At 42.5% G+C, this 23,016-nt stretch overlaps 1 protein-coding gene across 2 annotated transcripts in view; it reads right to left on the reverse strand.

Moving 5' to 3' along the window:
- The window catches only part of ABHD3 (abhydrolase domain containing 3, phospholipase), a 169,416-nt gene that overhangs the window by 144,732 nt on the left and 1,668 nt on the right, over window positions 1–23,016 (reverse strand). For both annotated transcript variants that reach the window (XM_073631452.1, XM_073631451.1), the window contains exon 2: window positions 22,803–22,966. In XM_073631452.1, the coding sequence (XP_073487553.1) occupies window positions 22,803–22,966 (164 nt within the window). The remainder of the gene's footprint in view (window positions 1–22,802; window positions 22,967–23,016) is intronic.

Consider the following 23,016-nt stretch of genomic DNA (forward strand, 5'->3'; position numbering starts at 1 on the left):
AGGATTGGTCAGAGACTTACGTAACCGCGGACATGGACTGTTTATAACCTCCATGATTTTTGCCCTACAGGTTGCTTATTTATGCCTCAACAACATCTCTTGTGTGATATAGTTTTGCTCACTCTTCAAGATGTATGCTGACTCTGTCTAACACACTTCCTTATATTACAACAGCTGATGTACTGAACTTTTTGTATATGTGAAAACTTAATAAAATACTTACTTAATAAAATAATACTTAATAAAAAAAAAAAGTTCAGGAGCTACTTTTTGGGCGACATGCTTCACGTGATGGGTGTTTCCGCAATTGCGGTGCGATTTATCGCGCGGCAGACCCGCACCACAATTTTTAGGTGTCATTCAAATGAATGGCATCTGAAATGTGAGTTGCTTGATTTGTTATTCACACCGGCGCGTTCAAATCGCGGGTAGAATCGTGGCAAATCTGCCTGCAATTCAAAACGCTGAAGTGAGAATGCAACCTTACAATCCGACTTTGCCAGGTGACTGAGTGCTAGCGACTTGAGTATGGCTTGATGCAGCTTTGAAGTGACTTTTAGGGAATGCGTGGTATTCTACCTATAATGTCGTATCCAAATCACATCAATATAGATGAGGATCCGACTTGGAGGCAACTTCCATTAAAGTCTATGGGTACAAGTCAGATAGCAGTTGCCTTGAAGTAGTACAGGAGCCTTTTCCAAAGTCGGAGTGACTTCAGTAGTGCCAATTAAGACAGCACTCATTGACCAATATGGGATTCCCAAGTCGTGGCAGTGTGAACCGAGCCTAAAATAAAACAGCATTTAGAGTTCCGAGGTGAGTATTTTCATGTAATTTATGCGCATGCACATGTAAATGAATAAATACACGAGTATATGCATAGCGTAAATCTATTCTAGTTCTGAAAGAGGAAGTAAACTTCATCTGCAGACATTTACCTATAGGTAAGCCTATAATAAAGCTTACCTATAGGTAGTGTAAATATCTCCTAAACATGTATTGTTTAGGAGATATTTACATTACATGCAGCCAGTGACATCACTGGCGCATGCGCTCTGAAGTAACGGCCGCGGTGCTGTTCCTTCCGAGCCCTGTGCTGTGAACGGCGGAGGCCGGAAGAAACTCCGGGAAGATGACAGCAGTGTGCAGGCGTCGCTGGGGGAGGCTTCGTTCTAAGGTTCTAAGATTCTAAGGTAAGTATTTCATACTGAGCTCATTATGCCTTTGTCTTACAGTTTGTTTGTTTTTTTCTTTTTTTTTTTTCTTATTTTTTTAAGAGTTTACAACCTCTTTAAAAACAGAATACTTACGCTTCTAAAAGCTGTACACACAAATGTGAACACCTTACACCCATTACATACGTTTTTTAAGCTAGATGTATGGCAGAAATATCCATCATAAATATGAGTATTGTCAATACACCCGAGTGTCTGACTCCTGGTAGAACAAACATGGGATATGTGTGCTATTCTTACCATTGTGCAATTCAACTAACATGCTGGGAGGGGTCTCTGCTGCACCACTCAACTTCCGAAGAATTTCAACAGCGACCTATTCTCATTACTTCTCTTCCTCTCTCTACAAAGTCACAATGTGTAGAGGAAGCAGAAAGCACCGCACAGAGCAGACAATCAAGTGGGCAAAAGCAACAATGTATACTCTGCATACTGAAACTACAGTATCTGTAGGTTCAAAATGCTAAAAATATGTATGTGTTGAAGAGGTTGTAAACCTCCCTTTAAGGCCCGTCAGAAAATTTTTGTCTGATGTGACCACAACGTCGGATTTTTTTTTTTTTTCTTCATTAGTACGGTTTTCTGACAAAAAAAAAATCTAAAGAGCAAGACTAGGCATGTTCAGAAATGAAAGAACACATACAAAACAATTCAACACATTGGGGGTTATATACTAAAGGCAAATCCACTTTGTACTACAAGTACACTTGGAAGTGCAGTCGCTGTAGATCTGAGGGGGACATGAAAGGAAAATAAAAGACAGCATTTTAGCTTGTACATGATTGGATGATAAAATCAACAGAGCTTCCCCTCATTTCAGATCTACCCCTCAGATTTAAAGAGGCTGTACTTCCAAGTGCACTTGTAGTGCAAAGTGGATTGGCCTTTTGGCCCCATTATGTCACTTCTGAATTGAATTCTGTCATCAGAAAATTTTCTGATGGTAAGTACCCTATTCACTTTCGATTTGAGACTAGCATAAAAAAAAAAAAAAAAGACAAAAATTCGTCCAATAATCTGACCGTGTGTACAAGGCTTTACACTTTGTACCTATAGGTAAGCCTTTAATAAGGCTTACCTATAGATACTGTAAATATCTCCTAAACGTGCACTGTTTAGGAGATACCGTATTTTTCCGTGTATAAGACACTACTTTTTCCTAAAATTGTTAAGATTGAAAATCGAGCAGCGTCTTATACACGGTCAGTCAGCCTGGGAGGGAGCCACGCAGATGCGTAGCTGGTCATAGCTTGACAAATGGCTTCCTCCAATCAGGAGCTGAATGTTAGTGACGTCAGCTGGAGGTGGAGAGTGCGCAGATGCGATCCCGTTCGACGTGGAGACTGCGCAGATGCATCAGGGAGAGGAAAGTTTTGAGCCCAAGATGTCACAGAATAATAAAAGTAAGAGATTGTCTTATTCTGCAAAATTCAAACTCAGTGTAGTTACTGTAGCTATGCAAAAGAGCATGGGAATAGAGCTGCAGAGAGACAGTTTGGACCTCCCCCCACTGAGAGTATGATCAGACAGTGGAGAAAACAGGAAGAGCAACTTCTTAAGATGCCAAAAAAGAAGAAGGCCTTAAGGGGAAAACCAGCAAAATGGCCAAATTTGGAGCGGAAGCTTAAGACTTGGATTTTGGAGCAGTGCCAGAGTGGCTTGTGTGTGTCAACCAAACTTATTCAATGTCAGGCAAGAATGTTTGCAAGCGAAATGAACATTGTTGATTTTACAGGAAAGGCAAAATGGTGCTTCAATTTCATGAGGAGAGAATGGTTGGCCATGAGAACACGAACAAAGTTAGCTCAGAAAATGCCACCAGTTTATGAGGATAAAATCCAACAGTTTCACTCCTATGTAATACAACTTCGGAAAAAATAGGATTTTGAACCAAGTTGGATTGCAAACATGGAGGAGGTTCCTCTCAATTTTGATGTGCCTTCCAACAGAACTGTTGATGTGAAAGGAATCAAAACAGTGGCAATAAAAATAAGTAGCCATGAAAAGACACACTATACTGCTGTGCTTTCATGCTGTGCAGATGGTACTAAACTGCCTCCTATGCTTATTTTCAAGAGGAAAACCTATCCTAACGAGACCATACCACCTGGCATTATTGTGCAAGTTCAAGAGAAGGGATGGATGAATGAAGACATTATGGCCATTTGGTTTACAAAGGTTTGGTCCAGAAGACCTGGATGGCTCTTAAAGAAGCCAGCTCTGCTTGTCTTTGATCAATTCCGAGCACATTTAACAGAAAAGACTAAAAGGGTTGCATCAGATTTGCGAACACACCTAGCAGCTATTCCTGGTGGACTTACAGGTCAGCTACAGCCACTAGATGTTTCAATCAACAAGCCTTTTAAAGTCCTGATGAGAGAAGAATGGAGTAGATGGATGCAAAAAGCAGGTGATAACTTGACATCGGCAGGAAGAGTGAAAAAAAACACCATTACTGAGGTCTGCAATTGGGTCCTAAACTCATGGTATGGCATCAAACAAGAGGTGATCGTGAAGTCCTTCAATCCCAAAAACAATGTATAAAGGAGCAAATGTCCCCCAAATAAATAATATGACTTTTCAGGCAACAAGAATAAAAAAGGGGTCTAAGTAAACATTAGAAAGTTAAAAATGTTATTGATCTATAGGAGAAAATATAAAATTTTTCTGTTTTACATTTTTAGATTATGCTATGGTAACTCTGCCTCACCTTGAACACCCCTGATGAAGGGATCCCAAGTGCCCTGAAATGCGTTGGGCCGAATGTCTACAATTACCACGCATTAACGATACAGTTTTTGTATACTTGTTGTTGTTTTTAACCTGCTCTATTTTCGGTGGTGTCTGCACCTGAATAATTTTATATTTTCTCCTATAGATCAATAAAATTTAACTTTTTAATGACCCCTTTTTTTCTTGCTGCCTGAAAAGTCCTATTATTTATTTGGGGGACATTTGCTCCTTTATACAAGAAATGTGGAATCAGCAACGAAATGGACGGAACTGAGGATGATCTCACATATATAGACAGTGGGGGTTATTTACTAAAGGAAAATCCACTTTGCACTGCAAGTGCACTTGAAAGTATAGTCACTGTAGATCCGAGGGGGACATGCAAGGAGAATAAAAAACAGCATTTTAGCGTGCACATGATTGGATGATAAAATCAGCAGAGCTTCCACTCATTTCAGATCTACCCCTTAGATTTAGAGCGACTGCACTTCCAAGTGCACTTGCAGTGCAAAGTGGATTTTCCTTTGGTAAATAACCCCCAGTGACTCAGAAGACAGCAGTGATGCAAAAGAAGTTGAAGAAATTCTGTCTAGAACTAGTGATGAAGAAGAGAACATTGATGCAACAGAGGCTGAATAAAGTGATATGCTGCATATTATACTGGCATGTAAACTTTACCTGCGGTAATTACTAAATAAAACTGTGTTCTGTTTTATCCATTTAAAATATTGATTTCTTAATTTTGGGTTGGAAAAGTGGGGGGGGGGGGCGTCTTATACATGGGGGCGTCTTATACACGGAAAAATACGGTACTTAACAGTATAATGTGTCGATGATGTCATCATCGGGCACCTGTGCTGTTTCTTCAGTAGCGAGTGCTGTGACCGGCGGCTCCCGCGCGCATGCGCGAGAGTGACATCACACGGCTCTGGCCAGTCACAGAGCCGAAGTCCACAGCCCCAGAAGGAAGAGGGGCGAAGATGGATGCGACCTGCAGAGGGGACAGTGTGGGCTTTGTTTGCAGGTAAGTGTCACATAATATGCAAATATGCAATGCATACTTGCACATTATGTCTTTACTTTGCAGGGGAGGGAGAAGAAACTATTTTTGTCAAGGGTTTACTTCCTCTTTAAGTCAAAATTTAGTTAAAGACAACATACTTCTCTGATCAGTACAGGCAGTCCCCGGGATACAAACAAGATAGGCACTGTAGATTTGTTCTTAAGTTGAAGTTGTTTGTAAGTCGGAACTGGTACAATTTTTAAGTGTAACTCCAGCCAAAAAATCAATTTTTTAAGCTTTTTGGATAGCATAGGGAAGGGTTAACACTCCTGTAATGTTTGTTTTGCTGTCTGTGCCCCTGTTCAGAAGAATTCACCTCATTTTCTGCCCCAATGACAATTGGATTTTTTAAATTTTGGGTTGTTAGGGAAACGTGGACTGGTGATAAAGCATCAGTGGAGACACCTTTTTCCCATAATAACTCTTACAGGAGTGAATTTTCCTTCCTAGGGGTAGATTTCTTCTCACTTCCTGTTGTCTCCCTCCGTTTGTAAGTAGGAGTCGTTTGTAAGTCAGATGTTTGTAACTAGGGGACCGCCTGTAGATGAAGGAGAAGCTGCACCTCTACTACATACACTGCTCTAGATGGGCACACTGATATGCCCGCACCCCGTCATTCCTCTGGATCATGGACATAGAATCCCCAACTTTGAGCAGCGTTCTAAGCTTAGTCTGAGGTCACAATTCTCTGAGCATACACAAAATAGCTAGTTTATGTAGCATACAATGATTAGCAACAATTTGCAAAGTATAGTTAGCATCCGCTACCAATGAGATTTCATGTTAATAAAGGGACAGGTGTATTCTGAATGGGGTCTGTGGGTTGCTGTCTTAAAACAGATCCAAACTCAAAAACAAAAGTTTAACATATTGCAACTTACCAATCCTTGGATGATGCGGCTGCACTTGTTTTCTGTTCTTATTTTTTTGCTATTTACTGTATTATCACCTGGTGATCTGGCCAGTAACATACTTCTTGCCTTAAGCTGGCTATACAGTACACTGGTCGAAATTCAGCTGATCCAGCAGGGACTGGCCAAATTTCGATCAGTCTGTGAGTTCCCTCAACAGAAATCAATTGTTTAATTGATCTATGTTGAAGGGACATTTTGGAAAATTTTCCATTCAGCTGCAGCCACTATCAGAATACAATGTCCTGGAAGCAGAAAGATGGATACATATGGTTAAAGACCAACAGAATAAATGTAAAGATACAGGATTGCTGTATTACTCCTCAGAAATAGGGGTGGATTAAACCCTATTGGGGGGAATGCTGTGTTGTGGATCGGATAGTCTGTGGGATGCATCTGGTGGAGGGAAATTGGGAGGGGGGGGGGGGGTTCTTCTTTTTTTGTGTTATTTTTTGTGTTTCTTTGTTCCTCCTCTGGGAGGCACAGTGGAGAGATAATTGATGAAGCAAGAGGATAAATTATAATAGTAAATTAGGCATGGGACGGGCAACACGTAATGGAATCACATAAAGAAGGGTAGATTGAAATGAAAGGTGGAGAGGTATAAAAATGAAATAGTATAGTGAGATTATATTGAATTAAAACACTAAACATAATAGGACACAAAAATAGTACTGTATATACTCGAGTATAAGTCGACCCGAATATAACCCGAGGCACCTAATTTTACCACAAAAAACTGGGAAAACGTATTGACTCGAGTATAAGTCTAGGGTGAGAAATGCGCAGCTACTGTAAGTGGAAAAGAGGGTCAACAATGCCCATTTGCAGCCTCACTGTGCCCATTTGCATGCCTCACTGTGCCCATTTGCAGCCATAGGTCCCCCAAACTTCAAACTCGGTAGTTAAGGGTTCCTAGATGTCCCCTAGCTGCAGCCAAAATTTGGGGTCTCTGGACCCAAAGGGTCCCGAAAGGACATTGCTGCAGATGGACATAGTTGACCGATTTTGGGGCCCCGTATCCCGGGGCCACTTGGTGCTAGGAACCCCAAATTTGGTGTACAAACCCAGTGGAACTAGCACTACATATCCAAAGCTGGGGTTCCTAGCACCAAGTGGCCCCGAGATACGGGGCCCCAAATTCGGTTCAGAAAATGTCAAGCACTTTTCTGCAGCAATGAATGACATTTTCTGAACCAATTTTGGGGCCCCATATCTCAGGGCCACTTAGTACTAGGAACTTTGGATATGTTATAGTGCTAGTTTCACTGGGTTTGCACACCAAATTTGGGGTTCCTAGCACCAATTGGCCCCGAGATACAGGGCCCCAAATTCAGTTCGGGAAATGTCATTCTTTGCACCAGAAAAGTGCTTGACTCGAGTATAAGCCGAGGGGGGCACTTTCAGCACAAAAAAATGTGCTGAAAAACTCGGCTTATACTCGAGTATATACGGTAGTTAGAATTATACACTTTTTTTTTTTACTTATATATTTTTTTTTTTTTATGACTTATTTATTTTTTTGTATTGTTGGTTGTTTGACACATGTAATAGGGCACTGTAAAGCCCCCTTCTTAATTATACTTTGAATAATGTTTTGCACAAATTGGGCTTTTTCCTTTTTTTTTTATTTATTATAATTATTTTTTTTCTCTCTCTTTTTTTTCCTTTCTCTCTTTTGAAGAGGACATGATCAAGGATCCGGTCTGTTTTCTCAAGGTTAAAAAAAAAAAAAAAAGAATACAATGTCCTGGCAGGGGCCATGCCTCCATTCACCAATGAACCTTGTATCACCAGGTTTATGCCTCGTACACACGGTTTGATTGTTGGACGACCGAGCGTCTGATTTTTTTTGTCAAAAGGGCGTGTGCAGGATTTTGTCTCGCATACGAACGATACGCAAATTGTCGCTGGACATATACGAATGTAGTGACGTACTATGAGAGTATAAATTGGAAGTTCATTTCTCAAGCGCCACCCTTTGGGCCCCTTCTGCTAATTTCAGGTTAGTAGAAGTTTGGTGAGTGTTGATTCGTGATTTTCAGATCGTTCAAAACAAATGCCTTTTAAAATACGTTTGGCATAACTACATGCAAAGCAGCTTCATTATTATCCCATTAAAGAAGATGAAAATGTTGACACTTTATCAATTGCCACGTCACGAATGTTAAAGTGATTGTAAAGGATTGTTTTTTATTTTTTTAAAATAACAAACATGTCATACTTACCTCCACTGTGGAGCTCATTTTGCACAGAGTGGCCCCAAACATCCTCTTCTGGGGTCCCCCAGCGGCTCTCGCAGCTCCTCCCCGCATCAGATAACCCCCTAGGAGAAGCGCTCTCCCCAGGAGGTTACCTTGCAGGCGCGCTCCCGAGTCCAGCATTTGCGTCCACAGACATGAATGCTGGACTCGGCCCGGCCCCTGTGTCATTGGATTTGATTGACAGCAGCGGGAGCCAATGGCTGCGCTGATATCAATCTATCCAATCGAAGCCGGTACCCATTGAGAAAGGGACAGTGCGTCCCCGCCGAGGAGATGAAGGGGCTCAGGTAAGTAAAACGGGGGGCTGGGGGGCCGGTGACTGCCAGGTGTTTTTTCACCTCAATGCATGGATGCATTGAGGTGAAAAAACACGAGGGTTTACAATCCCTTTAATTCTAGATTACGAACAGTAGTTTACAAGACCAAACTCTTCCCAGTCATTCGATTCCGCGCATGCGTGTTTGTACTTTCGACTTGTGTGACGGATTTCTGTACTGACCATACAAAAATCAGACGTTGAGTTCACATCAGACAAAAATTTTATAGCCTGCACATCCAGCTTTTATGTGATGTAAAAGTCAAATCATCTGACAAATGCACCGTACTAACGATCCAAAAATCCGCAGAGAGCTTGTCTTCAGACTTTTCCCTTCCGATTTTCGTATTGTGTGTATGAGGCCTTAGAATGATAACTCTCATCTATCTGCCTCCCATGTTAGTGAGGTAGATAGTGGTGCAGCAGCTGACTTCCATACCTGGTGCAGAGCGTTTTACAGAAATTGGCCCTGGAAGATGATGTTGAAACCTACCTTGCCATCTTTGGCTGCATTCACACTACATAGTTTTGAATCGCGGGCAGATTTGCCACAGATATGCCCGCCATTTGATAGCGCCGAGGTGTGAATGACAAAAAAAAATTCATTTGAATGACACCTCAAATCGTGGTGCAGGTCTGCCACGATTGTCATGCGATAAAACGTGCTGCAATTGCAGCAACCCGCAGTGGGGGATGCATGTTGCCCAAAAGTAATTAAAGAGTTGCTGAATGTGGGATGTAGGAAGCAGTGAGCCAGTGTGCTAGCACTCTTTTTATTAGGGGAGTCCGAAAAATGCCTACTTTGACCAACAACTTCAGGTTGCCAAGGAGTATCCCAATTCAAAGAAGAAATTCTAGCCAGGCTCAGGGTGGCCATAGTCATCTGAGTGCAGCAAGTGGTTACATGGGAATATGATTCTTGCAAACCTGCAAGGTTCCAAATGTATGATTTGTTCCACCTTACAAAGATGTGGTTGCAAACAGTGGTACTCAGACCTAATCAAATTATTGCGTGAGTTGTCTGCGACCGTTGCATCAAATCAATGCCGGTTAAGATACAGAGGCGCATTAGGCATCCAGATCTCAAGAGTGTGGATGAGCTATTGTCCTCTTGTTGCATGAGAAATTACTACTGACGACTATCTCTAGGATCTGCCCTCGGAAACAGTTACTCCAAAAAACAGAAACACATCAACCATGGGTAGATCTGTTTCCTTTCATCAAAGAGATAAACAGGCTCGTGCAGTGAGATACCCATGGGTGCCAGATCTGAACCGCCTCCTAGCGCAAAAGTAGCATTTTCCTTGAAAGAGACACGGCATAATAGGAGTTTGCAGTGCCAATGACTGGGACATGTGGTTGCCAATTGCCCCATATTACATGAGCCTTTGGACTGTATTCTAGGGAGGCACTTGTCACTTGTTGTTTGCCAAGTCTATTTTTGCAGAACACCCAGGAACTGAGACTGGAAGGCAGATATGTCCTATTACACTAGAAGGACAAAAAGCGGGGACATTTGAAACTCTGGAAGCCTTGCCATATTAGTTCATGCCAGTCTAGTGGACTCTGCCAAGCTTGGCTCAGACTGAATGGGTGTACTTTGTATGCATGACGATGCCAAAGACTACAGTACTGCTGTGCTCTTAGTGGAAACATCTAGTGAAAATGTAAAGCATGTCATGGGTGTGGGTATTAACTTGCTACACAGTGTAACACATGGCCGCAATTTTCCACAGAGGTCAGAGTCAGAGGAAACTGCTCCAGTCCCAGAGATAACAGATATAAAGGTGGTCTGGGAAGATTTGGGACCACAAATTGTGGAATTCCAATTAAACAAATGGATAAAAAAATTAAATGTAACCACTTTAATACCATACACTTTCACCTCCTTCAAGTACAGGCCAAGTTTCAGATTTTAGCGCTGTCACTTTTTTTTTTGTTAAATAAATTCAAAAAGACTAATAACTTTGGGTAAAAAATGCATTTTTCTTAGTTTCTGTGATAAGATTTTGCAAACAAGTCTTTTTTCTTCATAAATGTAGGACAAAATGTATACTGCTACATTTCTTTGGTAAAATAACCCAAATCAATGCATATTATTTAGTCTGTGTGCAAATTATAGAGTCTACAAGCTATGGTACATAAAATATATGAAAATTACCTGATGTACTGACTGCCTAGCTCATTTCTTGAGGCCCCAAAATGCCAGGACAGTACAAATACCCCACAAATGACCAATTTTTGGAAAGTAGACAGTCTGAGGTATTTTGTAAAAGGAATGGTGAAGTTATAATTTTTTTGTTGCAATTTTTTGGAAAATGAAGAAAATAAAAATATTTTTTTCACTAATTTTATAACCTGTCACCAGAGCAGTACAGTGTCGCCATATGACTTGTATGGCAGAGATCAGGGATACTAACTAATATTTTTTTTTTTTTCAAATTTTTTTGTTTACAATTTTTTTTCTAAGTTTGTTACATACTGTGACTCGATCAGTGCTGTGTTACCAGTGCCACTGTACTACTCTGGAGAGGTGATCAGGATTTTTTTTTTAATGATAATTAGTTATAAGCATTCCTTTTTATGAATGGCATCCATTCATAGCCATTATGTACTATTGAGACAGCTGTGATTGGCCACAGCTATCACATGGTACAGTGTGCTGTGTTTGGCTCTGTCTGTACCATGTGATCACTGTGAACAATCACAGAGATCAACACAATAATACACAATGAATTGCAATGAATGAAAGCCATTAATTGTGTACAACTGCCATGTGATTGCTGTGATTGGTCAAAGTGATTATATGATACTGGGGCCGGCCCGGTACACCGATCTGTCATCTTCTGTGTCTGCTGGACATAGCAGGTGACAGATCATGCTGCAGCATGGCTGCCAGAGCGCACAGGAGGCGCGCTAATAGGTGGACGTCATATGACATCCTACTGGAATCTAGGACTTCCCGTCCACCCTATTGTAATATGACGGCTGGGTGGGAGCTCCCCGAAGCGGTTAATCAACAGGGTACCCCAAGAACCAGAGGTTAGCCTGGTATAGTCCCATTTTGCGGAATACCTTGACTTTCTGTTGTGTGTAAAGGAATGGGAGCAATATGTGGAGCAGCTGGTGGTTCCCTAGTCTCACACAAAGATGGTATTAAATTTGGCCCATTCTCATGTCCTGAGTGCTTATTAAGGGGTAGAAAAATCACAAGAGAGGATTGAGCAGCGAGTCTTCTGACCTAGTATTTAAGCAGTTGATCGATATTTTAATCTTGACCTGAGTGTCAAATAATGCATCCCAAATACATTTTGGTACCCTTGCCTACAACTGAAGTCCCTTTTGAGAAGATTGCTATGGATCTGGTCACTCTAGAGGTCCGCCAGATGGCACCAGCACATATTGTTAGTCATTGACTATGCCACCCTTTATCCAGAAGCCCTCCTGCATTGTTTTTTGTATGCTGCCTTGCCGAATAAAAGGCAAACTTGACTATACCTGGGTGTTCCTGTCTTGTAAATGGCTAACCACTGCCACTACCAGTTGAGCCTCTTGTCCTCACAAAACACAACTTCACAACTGGCACTGCCACTAAAAGTTATACTTTTACCTGTATCCTGAACCTTGATGTTCAGTACTAAAGATACATCCCCGATTACTGTGGCTGAAATGATTGTTACTGCAATAGGGAAGATTAGCTGGCAACTAAAAGTTTTTACACATTTTTAAAAAAAACGTGTGAATCCTAGATAAAAGTTTATAAATAGACCACTAAGGCTCCATTCACACCTGAGCATAGCAATACTGCAGTCTTTCTGGCTTTAAGCGTTTTTTCTGTTTTTTTACAAGCGTTTTTAGGCTCGACGCACACTAGCATTTTTTAAGCTAAATAAACGCTGGAAAAATCATTGGATAAAAAACGCTGGTAATAGCTTTTCTAGCAGCGTTTTAGGAGCACTAGCATTTTATTGGCATTTTTGCAGTAAAAGGGGGAAAAAAGCTTAAAAAACGCTATTAGTAGCATTGAGAGGTGTTTAGCAGCGTTTCTGCTGGAAAAACGCTCCAGGGAACTCTACAAAAACATTTTTTTTCTGCTCCTAGACGCTGAAGCTCAAAAAATGCTAATAGCCTAAAGTAGTGTGCATGGACACATAGAATAACATGACAAAAAGAAAAAAAAATATTTCTGAGACAAAAAATATTTCTTAGAGATGCGTTAGACTTCTGTCTCTCTTGCAATTACTTTGGTTTAACCACAACTTCTTCACCCAAAAGAGGGGCGTTGCAATGGGCACGAAATTCGCGCCCAGCATCGCTAACCTTTTTATGGGTGAATGGGAGGATAAAGAGATCTTTCGAGACAGAAGACCAGAACTCTTATGCCCCGTACACACGGTCGGATTTTCCGAAGGAAAATGTGTGATAGGACCTTGTTGTCGGAAATTCCGACCGTGTGTAGGCTCCATCACACATTTTCCATCGGATTTTCCGACACACAAAGTTTGAGAGCAGGATATAAAATTTTCCGACAACAAAATCCGTTGTCGGAAATTCCGATCGTGTGTACACAAATCCGACTGACAAAGTGCCACGCATGCTCAGAATAAATAAAGAGATGAAAGCTATTGGCCACTGCCCCCTTTATAGTCCCGATGTACTTGTTTTACTTCACCGCGTTCAGAACGATCAGATTTTCCGACAACTTTGTGTGACCGTGTGTATGCAAGACAAGTTTGAGCCAACATCCGTCGGAAAAAATCCTAGGATTTTGTTGTCGGAATGTCCGAACAAAGTCCGACCGTGTGTACGGGGCATTATACTACAAACGCTATATTGATGACATGATACTGATATGGGCGGGTTCAGAACTGGCACTCCAAAATTATATGGCTCATTTGAATGATAATACTCATAATATCAGACTTACGAGCCAGTGGAGCACTAAGGAAATACACTTTTTAGATGTGAACTTCTATAGAGTTGGTGACAGAGTACAAACGAAAGCGTTCTTCAAACCCACCGATAGAAATAGTTACCTTCCAGTGCATAGCGGTCACCATCCGCTTTGGTTGAAAAATGTGCCCAAGGGCCAAATAATGAGGGTCAGGAGAAATTGCTCCGAATTAGAGGATTTCGATCAACAAGTTACAGTATTAAAAAATAGATTTGTGGAAAAAGGATATAAACCTCAGTTTTTAGACCCTATTATTGAGGAGATTAGTGCCCTCCCTCGGGATCATTGTTTAAGAGATGTACCTAGTATGGAAAGAAACCTAGATCATGAATGGAGTTTTATATCTCCCTTCCATTCACAATTCAAGGAGGTGGAGAATATTTTCCATAAACATTGGCACGTCCTATGTTTGGATAAGACACTGTCACGGGTTCTACCAGACAAACCCAAGTTCATTTACCGTGAGGCGCCAAGCTTTGGGGATGTTATAGTCAAAAAGATCATTGATCCCCCTGGGAGAAATCCAACCTTCTGGGAGCAAAATGTTTTTTTTGCATGCTGGAAATGCAAAGCTTGCAGAAAGGTCGCTAGACATATGAGAAAAATAGAAAAATTTACCTCAACTCCTAATAACAGGGAATTTGCAATTAAGCACTTTATAACATGTAATACATCTCATGTTGTGTATGCCTTGCATTGTCCTTGTGGATTAATGTACATAGGTCGCACTAAGCGTATTTTAAGAGTTAGAATCGCAGAGCATGTGCATAATATCTCTATTGGTTATAAACACCACAATGTATCCCTGCACTTTAAACAACATCATGGACAAGACCCTTCTGGTTTGTTATTTTGAGGGATAGATCACATTAAACAATCATGGAGGGGGGGGCAATCTAGTAAGGGATTTATCAAAAAAAGAAACTCAATGCATTTTTTTAACTGACACTCTTAGCCTGAAAGGGTTAAATATTGAACTCGATATTAATTGTTTTATCAGTGATTTTTAGGTTCCCAGAGTGGACGATCCTGTACTGTATTAGAGTTTTAATTTAGGGGGTCTCTACTCTGGGATTTTAATTTGTGTATTTTATGGATTACATAATGACTTTGCCTCGTTTGGATTACATATTAGTTATTGTGTATGTACAGTTAGACCTTTGAGATACAGAGAGGCACTGTAGAATCTAATATTAACCTCCGTTTTCTTGATTATATGCGATCATATGCGATTTTGTATGTAATGTTTTATGCTAGTTTAATGTTTTTAATGTCAATCTAGGACATAATTTTATGGATTACATAATGACTTTGCCTCATTTAGATTACATATTAGTTATTGTGTATGTACAGTTAGACCTTTGAGATACAGAGAGGCACTGTAGAATCTACTATTAACCTCCGTTTTCTTACCTTTGGAAATGTTTTTTCTATAGTTTGCCATTCAGGTAATTACCGTACAATCTGACTGGATTTGAATCAATATTACCTGTTTGATTTTATTACAAGTTCCGCTGTTGCTATGATTATATGCGATCATATGCGATTTTGTATGTAATGTTTTATGCTAGTTTAATATTTTTAATGTCAATCTAGGACATAAGAACTGTGGCTGAGTTATTGTGCTACAAGAAATTGGGCGTTTACAGATGCATTGCAGTATTCTGCTACATTTACACTGCGATGTTAATAAAATGTGCAGCCTGCAGTTTTAGGTTGGTTGGAATGAGGATACGTTCCCAGTATAAGATAGGGACGCACCTTTCAATCAGACCCAGATTTTATAAATTATTTACTCACTAGGGCGGAGTGCCGGCCGCACTCCACCCCCTATCTCTAAGATAAATTTTGTTCAACATGCCGTGAAGTCATGCTCTTTGAAAAAGTCTCAATGATGAAACTAGTCAGAGCTTGATACCATGGCAACCGTTATCACGTGAGGACGCAGTGTGCTCTAAGCCTGAAGCTTCAGACACGAGAGGGAGGAAGTGCCGATCAGCTGAGACTGGTTGACACGCAGTGCGCTCCAAGCTCGTTGCTTTCTGTTACCAGTGGGATGAAGGGCTGATCAGCTGTGAGTGTGTATCATCCATCCAGTCTGTAACCAGCTCCCTTGTGCTTTGAGAGAAGCTATTTGAGTTATCCACTATTACCAACCAACTGAAAGCTAGAAGGCTATCCTTTCAAAGGACCTGCGCCCACTGATTTTTACAGTTTATTTTATTTTATTTTCCTTTATTTGTTTAATAAATTATCAAAACGGTACTGGACTATTTTGGGGTCTCTTTTTTACATATGGACATTGTTGCTGGTGTTTGACTATCAACCCTGGAGGACTTCGGGAGTAATCGGAGTGAGGATACTATCCAAGGCCTATTAACCTCTCGGTTCCGGTGAGTTTGAACCCCTTGCGGGGTGTGTGCAGCACAAGGTGTCCTAACAGATGGTGAAAGGTGCACTCATCATTTGTTTTGCCTGTATTTTACAAAGACTTTTTGATGTATCAGTCAGCATTTAGGACTGAGAATAGCGCCGCTTTGATGGGTTAATGGTTGATATATAGTGATTATTTACTCATCCATATTTACATAGAATAACATGATTTAGCTTCTAGGAGCAGAAAAAATGCTAATAACAGCTTAAAAAAAATGCTAGTGTGCATGGAGCCTAAAAGTGTTTTAGAAGCATATTACAAGCGTATTACAGGCATTTTTGCTTAGCCAATAAAAAGCACCAGGGGGAGAAAAGGGGGAGGAGATTAGGGGTAGAGAGATGCTGTTTGAGCACAAAGCGAGCGACAAAACGCTCATAAATCGAGCGACAAAACGCTCATAAATCGAGCGACAAAACGCTCAAGTCAGGCATTTCTTTTGAAGTCTATAGGGCCAAAAACCACTTGTAATGTGCAAAAAAGAAGTTCATGTACTTTTTTGAGCAACAGGTGTTTTGCTTCAGGCAACAGAACACTCAAAAGTGAACAGGGGCCATTGAAATGAATGGGATTTGGCTTGTTGAGCTTTTTAGAGCTACAAGCTTCAAGCAGAAAATCGCTCAGGTGTGAACGGGGCCTAAGGCTCCATTCACACTAGCGTGACTCCAAAGTCACACAATTTTCAGTGCGACTTTGATGAGACTTTTGGTGTGACTTTCATCTGACTTTACACTCAATGGATCAAAGTCCCATCAAGTTGCACCAAAGTAGTGCAGGCACCTTTTCAAAATCGCTGCGCCTTTAAGTTGCACCAATCTGAATGGGTGCCATTGAAAAGAATGGCTGTGATTTGTCATGTCCAAAGTCGCATGACAAGTCGTACAAGTGTGAATGGAGCCTAATGCCGCGTACACACGACCAGACTTTCCGGCAGAATAAATTCTGGTGGTTCCGACGGAGTTCCGCTGAAACGGACTTTCCTACACACGATCACACCAAATCACTCCGATCGTTTAGAACACGATGATGTACGACGGGACTAGAAAAAGGAAGTTCAATAGCCAGTTGCCAATAGCTGCCCTTGCGTCATTTTTGGTCCGTCGGAATAGCATACAGACGAGCAGTTTTCCCGATAGAAATTGATTCCGTCGGAAAGATTTAAAACGTGTTCTATTTCTAGGTCCATCATCATTTTCAAAAGAAAAAAAGTCAGATGAAGCCCACACGCGGTCGGAATATCCGATGGAATGATTCCGTTGGACCTTTTCTGCCGGAAAGTCCAGTCATGTGTACGCGGCAGTAAAGTAAATTTTTCCTTGTTATGCACATTTGCAGTACAAAACAGGACTATGAAATATGGAATATTAATCATATATTGTATACATATAGATATAGTTTTTGGCAATGAATTGGAAAAAAAACTCTTTCAGTGAAATCTTTGAAAACCCAATAGTAATTAATACAACTTGGGAATCCTAGGCAGATTGCATAAATATAGCTGATCTTTACATGCTGTAGTGGGTAGAAGATTGTTCCAGTCTTCTTAGGCTATACAAAGAGCAAAGATAATGTTGAAAAGTGCACTATAGTATACTATACCAACCATGGCATCATAAAAGCGTAATATACAGCACTGTGCATTATGATTTATTGAATAAGCCTGAATAGTTGCATTTAAAATGGTGATCTTTAGTTGGGTGGAGATATTTTTCAAGCATTCGTTTTTGCAAATCTTTAGGATGATTTAATAAGATAAAGATCAAAGTAGAGGGTGTATCAGAAAGTCCCACACTTCGCTTAAGTGCTTTCGTCATATACCACTTCCTCCAGTCTGAATATAGATATTAGATATTATAGCCACATATTACAACCAAGAACTAGGCAGGACTCATTTGGCTGGAAAGCTGGAACATGAACTGTTTATTTGAACAGAGGCACACAGAGACATACATACAGGGGACGATCCCCCTCCTTTCCATAATGAGACAGGGTGGGGTAGACTTTACCTCCACCAGTAGCATGACACAGGTGTATTCAAACTCCTCATCAGTAGATTGTCTTTGGGAGGGGCTGCTGGAGAAATTCCCCCCCCCCCCCCCCCTCTCACAGCTAATCCACAGAGACATATACATCCCATAATAGGTTGCTCACAAGGCAGACACAAACAATAGAACAATAGAATACAGCTACACCTCAAGCAATCTAGTAAAGAGTCTACAACAGTATATGAGACTATACTATTATATACTCACTCACTCACTTTAACTGACAATTGCGCGGGCGTGCAACGCTGTACCCAAATACAATTCATGTCCTTTCTTTCCCATAAATTGAGCTTTCTTTTGGTGGTATTTGATCACTTATGCAGTTTTTTGTTTTTTTTTGCTATAAACAAAAAAAAAAAAAAAAAAAACTGACAATTTTGAAAAAAAAAAAAACAATATTTTTTTATCTGCTATAATACATATCCAAAGTAAATTTTAAAAAACAAAATTTCTTCTTCAGTTTAGGCCAATAGGTATTCTTCTACATATTTTTGGTAAAAAAAAAAAAAAAAAAAAAAAAAAAAAAAATCGCAATAAGCGTATATTGTTTGGTTTGCACAAAAGTTATAGCATCTACAAATTATGGGATATATTTATGGATTTTTTTTTTTCGTTTTTATTGTTTTCACTGGTAATGTCGGCGATCAGTAATTTTTAGCGGGACTGCGACATTGCGGCGGACAAATCTGACCCTAATGCCCTGTACACATGAGCGGAATGTCCGACAGAAAAAGTCAGACGGAAGCTTTTCATCGTCTATTCCGATCGTGTGTAGGCCTCAACGGACTTCTTTTTTCGAAAATCCTGACGGACCTAGAAATAGAACGTGTGCTAAATATTTCCGACTGAACCAATTCCTATCGGGAAAACCGCTCGTCTGTATGCTGTTCCGACGGACCAAAAACGACGCATGCTCTGAAGCAAGTACGAGACGGAAGCTATTGGCTACTGGCTATTGAACTTCCCTTTTTCTAGTTCCGTCGTAAGTGTTGTACGGGACTTTGATTGTAGGCAAGACCGTTTGAATGGAATTTCGTCTGAGTTCCGTCGGAGAAACCTTCGGAGTTTATTCCGACGGCTAAACCAGTCGTGTGTTAGTGGGATAAGTGACATTTTTTGGGGACCAATGACACCAATACAGTGATCAGTGCTAACAAAAAATGCACAGACACCGTATAAATGACACTGGCAGGGAAGGGGTTAACATCAGGGGCGATCAAAGGGTTAAGTGTGTTCCCTGTTAGTATTTTCTAACTGTGTGGGGGGATGGACTGACAGGAAGAACACAGAGATCGCTGTTCCTGATTACTAGGAACAGAAGATCTCTGTGTACTTCCCTGTCAGAACGATGATCTGCCTTGTTTACATAGGCAGATCCCCGTTCTGCCTCTCTGTGGAGCGATTGCGGGTGGCCGGCGTACATAGAGTCTGCCAAACCTGCTGATTGGCTCCCCCGCCGTGCAGCGGGCATGCGCCGGTTCGTGCGTGCCCACGGTATCTTGTGCACAAAGCAACGTACAGGTATGTTGTTTCGCACAATAGAGCCACCCTGCCCTGCTGTACGTCTCTTTTTTTTTTTTTTTTTTTTTTACTATTAATAGGAGATATCTGGTTGAGTATCACATGAAAGGAGATATTTTGTTGATCATCAGCTGATGAGCTGGTGGTTGATGCATGTATGACTCCACTCCAGCATATGTCCATGTAAATGGATGGAAATTTCTGGATGATAATTACATGAGTAATACCAGACATGCCTTGTAATTAAACAGATATGTCATTAGCTTGTATGCATATTTACTGGCTACAGTATTAAACCAGGAATAAAACCTGTAACATATTGCAGCTTACCAATCATTAGATAAGGTAGCTGTGTAAGTTTTCATTTTCTAGGCTTTTCTTCCTCTGTTTACACCAGGAGATCTGGCCAGTAATGCACCTCCTGTATTAGAGTGCCCTACACTGAACGAACACAGGAGCCACCTTTGGACAGCAGCATTGTCAGTTTGGGTGGAGGAGAATGTTAGATGTACTAGCAGATTTAAATACACTAACTTATTAAAGCCAAACGCCAACTAACACTTTATAAGCAGTCACAGTAATGGGGCGTACACACGGTCGGACTTTTCACATGCAAAAGTCCGACGGACGCCGCCGGACCAAATCCGGCGGACAATCCAACCGTGTGTGGTCTCCATCGGACTTCCGACGGACCGTTTCGGCCGGAAATCCGACGTACTTTAGATTTGAAACTTGCTTCAAATCTTACATCGTAACTCCGCCGGACTCAGTTCCTGACGGAAAGCCCGTTCGTCTGTATGCTGGTCCGAAGGACCAGATACGACGGAGGAGCAGGTTACTGCATCTCGCGCTCGCTGCAATAGGAAAAACAAATTTTTCCATTGCGGCGAGCATCCCAGGCCCTTAGGTCTGGTATGGAACTTTAAGGGGAACCCCCTACGCCGAAAAACCGGCGTGGGGGTCCCCCCAAAATCCATACCAGACCCCGATCCGAGCACGCAGCCCGGCCGGTCAGGAAAGGGGGTGGGGACGAGCGAGCGCCCCCCCCCCCCCCCCCCTCCTGAACCGTACCAGGCCGCATGCCCTCAACATGGGGGGTGCTTTGGGGGAGGGGGCGCCTTGCGGTGCCCCCCCACCACAAAGCACCTTGTCCCCATGTTGATGAGGACAAGGGCCTCTTCCCGACAACCCTGGCCATTGGTTGTCGGGGTCTGCGGGTGGGGGACTTATCGGAATCCGGGAGCCCCCTATAATAAGAGGGCCCCCAGATCCCGGCCCCCCCACCCTATGTGAATGAGTATGGGGTACATGGTACCCCTACCCATTCACCTAGGGAAAAAGTGTAAATAATAAAACACAACACAGGTTTTTAAAATATTTTATTAAACAGCTCCGGGGGGATCTTGCTCCGGCTTCGGGGGTCCCTCTGGTTCCTCTTCTCCCGGCGTCCGGTTGGTTCTTCGGCCGGCCCCTCCGCTGTCTTCAGGTAGCTCTATTGCCAGCGGAGGTCCGGGCTTCTGGGCTTCTCTTCTCTTCCCCAGATGTTGACACGACGCTCTCTCCGGCTGGACTGGTCTTTTAGGGGGCGTGGTCGACCACGCCCCTTAACACATCACAGTCCCAGCATGCCCAGGGACTGTGACATCATATGGGGGCGGGGTCTCCGCCTATATAAGTCACAACGGAGCCATCAGAGACCAGTCCAGCCGGAGAGAGCGTCGAGTCAACATCTGGGGAAGAGAAGAGAAGCGAAGCCCAGAAGCCCGGACCTCCGCTGGCAATAGAGCTACTTGAAGACAGCGGAGGGGCCGGCCGAAGAACCAACCGAACGCCGGGAGAAGAGGAACCGGAGGGACCCCCGAAGCCGGAGCAAGATCCCCCCTCGGAGCTGTTTAATAAAATATTTTAAAAACCCGTGTTGTGTTTTATTATTTACACTTTTTCCCTAGGTGAATGGGTAGGGGTACCATGTACCCCATACTCATTCACATAGGGTGAGGGGGCCGGGATCTGGGGGCCCTCTTATTATAGGGGGCTCCCGGATTCCGATAAGTCCCCCGCCCGCAGACCCCGACAACCAATGGCCAGGGTTGTCGGGAAGAGGCCCTTGTCCTCATCAACATGGGGACAAGGTGCTTTGTGGTGGGGGGGCACCGCAAGGCGCCCCCTCCCCCAAAGCACCCCCCATGTTGAGGGCATGCGGCCTGGTACGGTTCAGGAGGGGGGGGGGGGGCGCTCGCTCGTCCCCACCCCCTTTCCTGACCGGCCGGGCTGCGTGCTCGGATCGGGGTCTGGTATGGATTTTGGGGGGACCCCCACGCCGGTTTTTCGGCGTAGGGGGTTCCCCTTAAAGTTCCATACCAGACCTAAGGGCCTGGGATGCCTGCGACGGGGCTCGCAAGGTTTCAATCTCGCCAAAAAAAGCGGCGAGATTGAATTCCTTTTCTAGTCCCGTCGTACCCGAGTCACGTTCAAAATGAACGGACTTGTCCGTGTGTGGGAAAGTCCGTTCATTCTGGAAGTCCGTCGGGAAGACCGGATTCCGGAAAGTCTGGCCATGTGTAGCCAAGTCTGGCCGTTCAGAAAGTCCGGCGGTAGTCCGCTGGAAGTCTGGCGGCAAGTACGTCGGACCTAGCTTTCCAGAAAGTCCGACCGTGTGTACGCCCTATAACAGTTTTTGCTCCTTTTAGGATAAAAGTTTTACAAAAAGAAATAAAAGCAGATCAATTTAAGCACCCCTGTCAGTAGCAAATTGTTTGTTTCAACCCTCTATCTGCTACAAAAGCCTAAAAAATAAAACTAATGCAGCCATCACATCTAGCAATTGGTAAGCTGCAATATAATAAATGTTTGCTTTTGGATTTAAAATGGTTCTAAAGGCTAAAGGTTTTTTACCTTCATGCATTCTACAGTATGTCAATCACAGCCAGTGAGGAGGGAGCGGGGGTTGGGCAGCACTGAGCTGCGCACTCTGTGTCTTATGGACTGGGAGCGAGCCCACATGAGTGCTCCCATAGCAAGCAGCTTACTATGGGGGCACTCATCTTGGGGGAGGGGCCCAGAGCATCAGCCCCAGTGAAGAGGAGGATCGGGCTGCTCTGTGCAAAACTATTGCACTAAGCAGGTAAGTATACAATGTTTGGTATTTTGAAAAAAAAAAATTCCCTTTACAAATCCTTTAATACTGCTTTCTGCAAAAGGATGGCTTGGCTTTGCCCACCGGTGAACTGATACCTGGACTAGAAGAGATTCACCTGTCATCCTGGTGTCAGTGCAGAGCTGGTGAATGAATGAAGTCATGCTGTACATAGACAAGACATACTCACTTGCTGTAATAAACTTGGGGTTTGACAGTGATGAATGGTCTCAGCAATGTCTGGGTTCTGCCCTCCCAGCACCACAGCGTAGGGTAGTACGTTTCCGTCACAGCTGGGCAGTATTGCTTTAGGAAGCTACACAATGCTTCTCCACCTGTCACCAGCTGAGGTTTCTGTAAAAGAGAGTAAGAAGCAAATAATTACTTACAATGACATAACCCCA

The sequence above is a fragment of the Aquarana catesbeiana genome, linkage group LG05, assembly GCF_042186555.1.
Source record: "Aquarana catesbeiana isolate 2022-GZ linkage group LG05, ASM4218655v1, whole genome shotgun sequence".
NCBI classification, from domain to species: Eukaryota; Metazoa; Chordata; class Amphibia; order Anura; family Ranidae; genus Aquarana; species Aquarana catesbeiana.